Source organism: Neophocaena asiaeorientalis, unplaced genomic scaffold (genome assembly GCF_003031525.2).
Source record: "Neophocaena asiaeorientalis asiaeorientalis breed wild unplaced genomic scaffold, Neophocaena_asiaeorientalis_V1.1 scaffold1247, whole genome shotgun sequence".
In the NCBI taxonomy this organism is placed as follows: domain Eukaryota; kingdom Metazoa; phylum Chordata; class Mammalia; order Artiodactyla; family Phocoenidae; genus Neophocaena; species Neophocaena asiaeorientalis.
In genome coordinates, this window is record NW_020174329.1 from 437,488 (window position 1) to 447,666 (window position 10,179).

Consider the following 10,179-nt stretch of genomic DNA (forward strand, 5'->3'; position numbering starts at 1 on the left):
AGGGCCGGGTGAAGGGCGCCCCCTGGTGTCTGCTGCGCGGGTGCAGTAACAGCGACACAGCCTGGTAGCTAAGTGCCCGCCTGGGTGCCGCGCCCCGCGCCTCCCTTTCCCTCCCCAGTCCTGAACCAGCTGGAGGAGCTGCTGAGCGACATGAAGGCGGATGTGACGCGCCTGCCCTCCATGCTGTCCCGCATCCCCCCGGTGGCTGCCCGTCTCCAGATGTCAGAGCGCAGCATTCTGAGCCGCCTGACCACCCGAGCCGGGGACCCCACCATTCAGCAGGTCAGGCCGGCCTGTGCCCCGGCCCCAGCCCCCCACGCACGTCCTGGGTGCCCTGGGTGGGGGCGCGGGCCGGCGCGGGACTTGGACCTTTAAACCTGAGTCCTTGCCTCCAGGGCGCTTTCGGCTCTTCCCAGATGTACAGCAACAACTTTGGGCCCAACTTCCGGGGCCCTGGACCGGGAGGGATTGTCAACTACAACCAGATGCCCCTGGGGCCCTATGTGACCGGTAGGTGCCCGTCTGCTTCCGGGCGGCATGGGCAGGGGCGCCCGCGTGGCCCCAGCCGGCCCCCCGCCTCCCCAGGCAAGCCGAGCTTTCCTCTCTTCGCCACAGATATCTAGCCGTCCCCGAGATTTCCCTCTACTGCCGGGCTCGTTTCCAGTGGAGGTGAGGCCGCTCGTGGGCGCTGCGCCATCCCTTGTCCCTCCTTGGCTTGGCGAGTCAGGCCAGGCCAGTACGGGCCCTGGTCCCTGCGCTTCTTCACGGCCCTGGGGCCTGGGGGCCTCGCCCCTCCACGCTCGGGGACCGTCTTGGGGCCGGTGTGTCTTCCTAGGCTTCCAGACGCTTCCCCGGGAGCCTGGGGGGGCAGCACATGGCAGGGTGGGTGCACGTGGGCGTGCTCCTCTGTGTACACGCGTGCGTCTGTGCGCCGGTGTGTTGGTGTGCGTGCGTGACCCCGGCGGTGAGTCAGGGACTGGTGCCCCCACCCTGGAACCCTGACTCCACGGTTCTGCCTGAGCTTTCCTGCCGGGTGGTGGACGCCCTGGGACGTCCCCCCACCCCCCACCCCCCGCCAACCCCTGCCCAGGACCAGGAGGGTGGCTCAGCGTGGGTGCAGCTCAGTGTTACCGGCTGGGAGAGGGTTTTAGTCCTGAGAAACCACCAGTCCGCTGTGGCCTCCTCTGCCCCGCTGACAGCGCCCACTAAGCTGTGTGTCCCATCAGAACCTCTGCTTCGGCGCGGAGGCTCGGGGGCAGGGCTGTTCCGGACAGGCTGCTCCTTGGGGGCCCCGCCGCCTCCACTCCCCAGTGTGGCCGTGGCCCGAGGCTGGGAGGTCTGGGCTGGGGGACCCCCTGCTGTCAGTTGGCCATGACGGGTCCTAGTGGGTGGTCTAGGGTGTTGGGTGCCACCCCCGTGGGGATCCGAGCACCCAGCTTTGTGACCCGTGATCTGCCTCTTGCAGCCGCACCTGCCGGGCCCCCTGCCCGACCCCCGCAGGAGAGAAAAGCTGCCACCTTTCTAGAGCCACGCCACCCGAGGACAGAAAGGGAAACGGAGGAATGCCACCTCGTGGGGACAAGGCCGCCTGAGCCCAGAAGTGCCACCCAAGTGCTCCCCACGCCACCCGGGACGCACCCCTCGGCCACCTCTGCCAGGATGACTTCCTAGAAGAGATTTCATTTCTTTGTACATCTTTTGCACTTTCCTGTTGAAGACTTGAACAAGTTTGTCTTGATAAAAGTTGAGTGACGTGTGGAGGAGTCTGACTTGCAGCACATATGTCTCTCTCTGCCGACGGGTTCCAGACCTGAAGGGAAGCTCTTGGGAGCCCAGAGGCCGCCCATGGACTCGGCCCGGCTGAGGAGGGCGAGCTGCCTGCTCTGGGCGCCCTCAGTCTGCCCCCATCCCCCAATCCCGTCTGCACCGTGCTCCAGCCCCTTGCCCGTGAGGCCCCCCGGTGCCAGGTGGGTCAGGACTGCGGAACTGGCCGGCCTGAGGGTAGAGACCTGGCTGACGCCCAGGTCAGGCCAGGCTGCTTCCTGCAAGGCTGGAGACCACCAAGTATGTGCTGTCTCCGTGGGACAGGTGTCTGTCCCTGGCCCAGCCTGTCTCACAGGCCCTGGACTCTGTCGTCACCAGCGGAGGGTCTGTGGCCCCTGCCCTGAGTGGCAGGTCACTTGTTCCCCGGAGGGAAGGGGAGGGCAGAGCCTGCAGGTGTTGGCCTGGGGGCTGCCGGAGCCTTTGTCTCAGGCCTCCATGGGAAGGGGTGTGCCCTCCCTCTAGCGGGGTGTGGCTAGCGTTCCAGCGGGGAGGGTCACAGCAGCTGAGGGGGGGCCCAGGAGCCCCTGGTCCTGCCCTGTGCCCTGGGAGGCCTGTCAGCCCCACCTCAGGTACACACTCCCCGTGCCATCTCCTGGCCGCAGATGTGGAGAAACCAGGCCACACGCTGGAGCCTGGACTTATCCCTCCCTCTCCTCTTGTCCCTGGAGAGGCCTTGATCTGGGCATTTGCCATCTGGGGTGGGCCACGACTGCCCTCGCTGTGTTCTCGGAAGGCTTGGGGAAAGCTTGGAGGCAGGGGACTGGCCCCAGTGGCCTCTGCAGTCTTCCCAGCTGGAGCACCCCCAGCTTCCTGCCTTGTTTCCTGCCAGCAACGCCCCACTGGAATCCTGACCCTCCTTCAGGCAGCTGGTGGTGCGCTGTGATGGCCCCAGTTTGGAGGAAGGGAGGGCCGGGGCCAGGGCCTGGGCCTCTCTGTGTCTGATGTTTCCTCTGGCCCAGCCTGGAAGGGAATTCCGAGCCTTGAGCAGGGAGGGGCCTTCCTGGCGTGGAGCCCTGGGTGCAGAATGCCGTCTGAGAGAGAGACAAGCTGGGCCTGGGGGTGGAGGCACCAGGGGAGTTCTGTTCCCTGGCCAGGACTGGGGCGCGAGGATTTGCGGGTGTCTTGGGGACACAGGGCCACTGGCCAGCCCTCCCAGAGCCCAGATGTCCTCAACTGTAAATGGCTCTCCCTGAACCCCTAGAGGGCTGGACCCCCAAGGCCCCTGCCATCTCCAGGCTGGCCAACCCTGGCACTGTGGGTGGGAGGATTGGGGGTGGGGGCGCAGATGTCCAGAACACACGTGATAGCCGCTGACCCCGCCTCCCGGAAGGGTGGGGTCGTTCCTGTCCCCTATGGTTTGTCCAGTGCCATGTGTACACGCGTGGTCCTCTGACCCATGCCCCCCTGCAGAGGTTCTGGCTCAGGTCACGGGCAGCGTGACCGCCAGGAGCCCCCGACACGGGGCCCTGTGACTCCACCCTCTCAAGCAGGCAGTCAGCCTGCCAGGCTTTCTGGCCTGGTGGGGAACACAGTGGATGCGTCCTGAATGTCAGGTCAGGGGGCACATGGAAGAGGACGGGGGGTCTGTGTTGTCCCCACTGCCTCACTCCAAGGGCAGGTGGTCCTTCCCCTGCCAGCCCTTGCTCCCCAGCAAGCTTCCCTCTGCCGTTCTGTTTTTGCTCCTTCCCAGGCCTCCGCCTTTTTCCTCTACCAGCCAGAGCCAGGCGCCCACGGATGGCCTGGGCCCCGGCACTGCCTGGTCCAGGAAGGGCTCAGCTCTCCAAGACCAGCACCTGGGAGGCCTGGGAGGGGGGCTGCGGACAGCTGGGGAGTGGGTTTCTGGCTGACTGGTTTTGGAGAGGAAAAAGGATCTTAAGAATGTTTTCTTCTTGGTTTATCAAGTTATCTCCTGCCGAAAGTTGTAGTGGTGGGGAGGGGGCGTTGGCCATCCAGGCCGGGTTTGGTTTTTGCCGCGGGCAGGAGAGTCGTCACGTGCAAGCGGAAGCCGAAAGTGCCAACCCGCGCTTTCGTTTCCAGCCCCCTTATTCTTTAGACCAGTGCTGAGTAGGCTTTCTGTTGAATCATCTTGGGGCCACAGTCTCGGAAGGCGTAGCTGGCTGGGCTCCTGGGTGACCAGGGGAGTTCGGGCTGGACTGACTGTGTCCGGGGGGTCCCCTTGCACACGCCCACCACGGAAGCACATCCTGAGACCCCCTGTGCAAGGGGGCGCTCCCTGCAAGCCGCCTTCAGAAGCAGCTCCTTTGTATTCTGCAAGTGATGACCGTGGTCCTGTTCTGCTGGTACCACGACTCGTGCAGCCACCCGCCCTCCTGCTGGTTGGGCGTCCCTTCCCAGGGTCCTCTGGGGACTCCCTGGGCCAGGTCAGGGGCTGGCTGAGCCTTTCCCCAGGGACACCTGTAGCCCTTGCTGCCGGGTGTCGGGTCCCAGGAGCGCTGAGGGCCCGAGGGGATCGTGTAGATGCTGAGGGGTCGGCTCGGGGACGTCCGGAGTGTGCCCAGAGTGGGGTGGCAGCAAGGAGCTCGGCTGGAGGCGGGGGCCGCGGTCCGGGGCGCCCGCCCCGTGCCTGCAGCTGTCCCGTACCGGCCACCGTCCCTGTGGCGGAAGCCGGCTCTCGCCCGTTTTATTCCAGCAAGCTTACAGTTGTGGTGCGTCAGCCCAAAGTCACTGGCTTGTGTTTTGGGATTTTTTTCTTAGTTTTCAGATTTTTTTTAAACAAAGTATTTTTTTAGGTGCGGTAACCCAGAAAGGGCCCGTTGGGTGTGTGTGTGTCCTGAACCCCTGATACTGAGCTGGGAGCCTGAGCCTCCCATGGCTCCTCTGTGCCTGGGGTTGAGGGGAGGGGCCCACCGTGCATCGGTGCGTGGGAGGTCGAGGGAGCAGACGCCTGCCCCCAGGCCGGCACCTGGCCCAGCTGAGAGGGGGCCGGCCCCTTGCCTGGTAGAGCCCCCAGCTGGTGAAGGGGCCGGGGCGCTGGGGCGAGTCGGGACGGTCCCAGCCAGGCAGCCGGAGCTGGAGGCTGAGCCCCTGTGTGTAGTCACCTGTCCGGTCCTCGGGAGGATGTGTAGGAGGCTCGACAAAGACTGTAACCGACCCGGTTCCCTTTACTTTGTACTCCGTGTATGTCTTGGTTTTCTGTGTTTTAATAAATCCTTTGGGAAAGGATTGGATCAAAGAGTGTTTTCCTAGCTTCTCACTGATCTAGGGTGGGGGTGGCTGGGGAAGGATGTGAGGGGGATGTCATCTGAAGCCACCTCCCACCTGAGGAGACACGGCCCCATGAGGCTGAAAGGCTCGCTGGGAAGGGGACACCCCAAAAAGGGGTGTTCAGGGGTGGTGCCCGCCCCTCCCACCTGCCCCCTGAAACAGCACTGCTCAGAGGAACACTGAGCCCCTGGAGACAGCCCACAGGCCTCCCTGGACCCTGACCTCTGTCCCCAGGCGGGTCTAGCAGCCTCCCACCAACTTCCACCCCTGAATCACTCGGGAGAGAAGGGGTCTCGGTGCCCCATCTTTGCCTCTCCCCCAGGGCCCCTTTCTCCCAACCTCTGCTCAGCCCCCGTCGGCTGGCCTCTGCAGGGGGCAGCCTCCTCTCCCTCCCACTGCCCTTGGCCCAGCCCTGACCCCGAGGACCCCGCAAAGGAGGGGAGCAGACCCTGACGGGCTCGGGTTTTATTTTGTCATTCCATAAATACGGCGCCGCGTCTCCACTGAGTGTCATTTGGAAGTGCGAGGCATATGGCATCTCTGCCTGTGTAGGGGATGCAGTTAGCTAAGGAGCCACAGTCATTAAAGGCGGGGAGAGAAAAGTAGCACATTATTTACATGACTGGAGAGAACAGAAGACAGAGCAAGCCCCCATCTCGTCCTCGGGACCTCGAATTTGCCATAGATTCAGGGTGAAAAATGCTGGGGGCTCTGTGTGTCGTTAGCAAGGAAGACTGGTCCTGCCCTGACCCAGACTGGGCCTTCTTCCCGTGTGGGGCACTGCCAGGTGGACCCCTGGGGGCAAAAACTCTGCTTCAAGGGGAGGGTGAGAGGCTGGCTGGCAGGTGGGGCTCTTGGCGGGCTTCCCCTCAAGCAGGTAGGGTGTGGCTGGCTGGTCTGAAACCCGTGCCAGGGGGGCCCAGGCTGCCCCTCCAGGGCCTGCCTCGGCCCAGCTCTTCTGTTTCCAGGCTCTGACCGCCCTTGGGCCCCACTCCAGCACCCCCGAAGTCGGGGGACCCTCCCTCAGGAAGCAGGGTGGCATCCCCCCACACCCACTTGCAGCGGGGATACAGAACCAGGCCGTGGATGGTGCCCCAGGGCCGGGAAGCTGCTTGGGTCTTTGCGCTGGGCACTTAGGCCTTGGTAGAGCTCAACCCTGGGGGCCCTTGTCTCCCTCCGTCTGGGAAACGTGCCGCCAGCGGGCTCGGCCTTCATAGGTGTGGTTCATGGGGTTGGGGGGTGGCAGTCCCGACCTCGGCCCCGACTGCACGCCCTGGTCCCTCTTCCAGCAGTGGGTGGGCAGGGTGACAGCAGTGTGGAGAGGGCCCAGCCATCTCGCCAATGAGCGGCCGGTAACCTGGCCCCTGAGCACGGCCAGCTGCTGGGACTGCCTGGCCCAGAGCACTTGGTCCCTGCCTGGATGGGCCTGGGATGAAAGCCGCCCCACTGCAGTGTCCTGTCCTCAGAGCCAGATCCCACCGTGTGATGGTGGGCAGTGGCTGGGGATTCTGCTGGGACAGGCTTGTCCCCTCCCCACACCCACCGGCTGAAGTGTGCAGGGGACTTGGTGAAGACGACCCCCAGGGGCCTGGTCCTACAAAGAGGGAGAAGGTTCCAGACTCCAGGGCCAGCACAAAGGTCAGGAGTGGAAGAAGGTCCCCCCTCCCCCCACTTTTGTGGCTTTCTTAAAGCCAGTTTCCCAGGCCTCGGCTCAGCCAGGACTGGACGGCGGCCCCTCTGAGAATAATGGCAGGGAGGGGCCTCTCTGAAGGGCAAAGCGGGATGGGCTGTGTCTGCCCAAGGGCACGAGGGCCCGTATTCGGTGCGCTGGGGCATCTGCAGAGCCTGGCCCCCAACTCCCACCCACCACGGCCAGCAAAGGCTGGGTGCCGCTCAGGACTATGGGGGCTGCGCCTGCTGGCGGCCGGCCCGCCTCCCCGCCTCCATCCCTGCAGCCCCAGGCCCGGCTACAAAGGGACTGACACTTGTGAATGTCCCGCCCTCCCTCCCTGTCCCCAGTCTGTTCCAGGCTTGGGGGGAGGGGGGGCTGGTGTGGACAGGAATGACCGACCCCAGCCATCCCTCCGTCTTCGTGGGCTGTGTGGAGGTGTCCTGGGGGTGGCACTGCTGTCCTGGTAACAAGCTCTGAGCACCCAAGACAGAGCACCTCACCCCACCCACCTGGTCTGAGGCCTCACAGGGGACACTGCTCCACAGAGGCTCCCGGGGTCTTTTCCTAGACCGCAGGGGCTGCTGCTGGCTGGCCCCCAGGCCCCAGGCACACAGCACAGAAAACCCCAGGGACTCTCCCTTGTTGAAAGGGTCCCAGCACGTGCTCTCTGCAGACCCCAAGGCCACCACCCCCCAGGCGCAGCAGAGGCTGGCTACCTGGTGTGTGGTCAGCAGCCACAGTCCGGCTGAGCACGTGTGACCTCGGGGCCTTCTGGGGCGAGGACAGAGGGTAGGAGGACTGGGCGCCTGGCAGGGAGGGAGGGCAGGTAGGGCCCTGGAGGGACCGGGACTGGAGCCCAGGCACTGGGGCTCATCAATTGTTTGCGGGGAGGAAGCCAGCGGGACGAGGAGCTTGAAATCAGAGCCCCCCAACTTTTTGTGCGTCCCAAACTGCAGGGCGAATCTCCCTGGATCCCTGCCCCTGCCAGCAAGGTGGCCGGTGGGGGGGGCGGGGTCAAGGGGCAGCTCGGAAGGCCCCTCGGAGACACACTGGGGCGGGTGGTTGGGAGAAGGGGCTGGGGGAAGAATCCGAGGTCAGGCCCGAGGAAAGTACCTGGAGCCCTTGGCAAGAGGGGGAATGAGGGAGACCCCAGAGGGAGGCCTGCCCTGACCAGGGCCCCGCCGAGAGGCCACAGGAAGAGGCAGACCCGGCTTCCTCTTCCCTTCCCCAATCCCGGGTGGGGTTCTCGGCAGAGGAGAGGCCGGCTCTGCCTGCCCCCAGGCCCCAGCTGGTCTTGGCCTGGCCTGGACTTGAGTCTCTGAGACGGCCCATGGCTGGGCAAAAACACGGTGGTTTCCTGGAGGAGCAGAGACGGCAGGCTTGGGTGGGACTGCACGAGTGCCTCCGAATCAATGCCGACTCCCTGACACGAACCCGACAGCGGTCCTGCGAAGCAGCGGGTGGTGTGTGGCAGCGACTTCTGCAGTCTTCTCCCGGTGACATCTTGGTGCGTTGTTTTGTTTTTGAAGCAAACCACACTCTTGACTTGGCTTCAAAATAGCTTAAGCGAGCTAACAGAGAGGCTAGGAGGGAAACGGAAACCGTCCAGGCAAACGGCCGGGGGCTTCTTAGGATCTGTAGTCCTTTTTGCTGTAGGGTTTATTGCCCAAAATGCTATCGATCTCGTGGATAATGGAAGACGACAGTTTTGGAAGGACCTGTGTGCAAAGATGGGAGCTATTCAGAATCTACCACCAAGACTGGCCTGGCCTGCAGGTGAGGTGGGGTGTAACGGAGCAGGGCCCTATGGGGCCTTCCTGGAGCACAGCTCCACCCCTCCACCCCACAACATCCCATGCCTGCTTCTTATCTGTAGAAGAACTTTAGCCCAAGAATAAATTTAATCGGAGAAATGAGAAAATGAAAAAGCAAAGAAAAGCAGTCAAACGGGACAAGATAAGAATGGTTTAGCCATTAAACAAAGTCAAGGGCTTTTAGTCCCTGCGCAAGGGCTATAGGTCATATTCTGAGCCATGTCGTTTGAGCTGTTTTGCAGCCACTGAAACCCCCGCCAGGTGTAAAAAGTAACCGCATGATGACCAGACTGTAGCCAGGAAATAGGCTGCTCCATCATGCACAATTCCAAGAACTGGCCTCAGGGAAACGGGAACAAACTGAGCCTGGAACTGAAGATTAACCGTACTTAAGACAGTCAGGTGGCCCTGCCCAGATGACCACAGGACCAGCTTCAAGAGGACCGTCAGAGCTGCCTGTGCTGCTCTGTACAGAGCCTCCTCCCTCCGCCCATAAAGCACCCCTGAAACTCCCTTTTAAAAGCTCTTGCCCCCTGATCAACACGGGGAAATTGGATCTTTGGGACGTGAGTCCACTTTCTCCCCGGATCACCAGCTTCCTCAATAAAGCTACCTTTCCTTTTACCCAACACTTGTCTCTCAGTATTGGATTTTTCTTTTTTTTGGCCGTGCCATGCAGCTTGTGGGATCTTAGTTCCCCAACCAGGGATAGAGCCCGTGCCCCCTGCAGTGGAAGGGCAGAGTCCTAACCGCTGGACCTCCAGGGAAGTCTCAGTATTCGGATTCTTGAGCGACGAGCAGCTGAACCTGAGTTCTGTAACAGGGGGACATTCTTCCAGCCGCCCGCCGGCCCCAGACTGTCCTGCTCTCATTGCATGCGGCTCCTGAAGCAGATGGGGGCCATGCTGCTTCTGTATTCCAGAAGGTTTGGGGCAGAGGGAACCTGCCCTGGTCTAAGCTCTGCCCCTCAAATGGAAGGACAGCGACGGCATAAAATGCAGGTTCCAGGACCAGAACACCTGATAATCCACACCCCCAAACTGCTTTTTCCAGCCGTCTTGACCTCAGCCAACAGCAACATCCCCCTTCCAGGTGACAAACCCCAGGGGTTGTCTGACCTGCTATCCCACACCCTCACATCCAGTCTGTCAGCCAGTCCTGTTGGTCCATCTTCCAGAACATCCAGATGATCCAACCAGCTGTCCATCTGCACCACGGCCATCCCTCGCCCCAACAGTGTCATCACTTCCCAGCAATCTCCGTGCTTCCCTTCTGCTCCCCAAACTTTTTCCTCCACTCAGCAGCCAAAGAGCGAGAGGGAGCCTTTTAAAATCTAAGTTGGACCCTGCCCCTCCTCTGCTCCCATCTCACTGGACCATTGCGGAAGTCCTCAGAGGGCACGCGGTGGCCCATGGGTCTGCCCCCACGCCGAGCTCATCTCCCGCCCCTGCCCCTCTGCTCCCGGCCTTCTGGCCTCACTGCTGTCCTGGGCTCGTGCCCACCCTGCGCCTTCACATCAGCCTGGAGCATTCTTCCCGAGTATCTGCACTGCCCACTCCTCATCCTTCAAGCCTTTGCTCACAAGTCACTTTGTCAACAAGGCTACCCTACGGCCCCCTTCAACCTGGGTCCACGGCTCCCCCC

At 62.7% G+C, this 10,179-nt stretch overlaps 2 protein-coding genes across 2 annotated transcripts in view; one reads left to right on the plus strand and one right to left on the minus strand.

The window, feature by feature from the left end:
• The window catches only part of CHD5 (chromodomain helicase DNA binding protein 5), a 54,210-nt gene extending 53,587 nt beyond the window's left edge, over window positions 1-623 (plus strand). Inside the window, exons 40-42 of the mRNA XM_024756124.1 lie at window positions 119-282; window positions 396-510; window positions 616-623. Of these exons, the coding sequence (XP_024611892.1) occupies window positions 119-282; window positions 396-510; window positions 616-623 (287 nt within the window). The remainder of the gene's footprint in view (window positions 1-118; window positions 283-395; window positions 511-615) is intronic.
• A 4,883-nt stretch (window positions 624-5,506) lies between these two features.
• KCNAB2 (potassium voltage-gated channel subfamily A regulatory beta subunit 2) overlaps window positions 5,507-10,179 on the minus strand; it is a 44,729-nt gene continuing 40,056 nt past the window's right edge. The window contains exon 13 of the mRNA XM_024756151.1: window positions 5,507-8,439. Within this exon, the coding sequence (XP_024611919.1) occupies window positions 8,350-8,439 (90 nt within the window). The 3' untranslated portion in view covers window positions 5,507-8,349. The remainder of the gene's footprint in view (window positions 8,440-10,179) is intronic.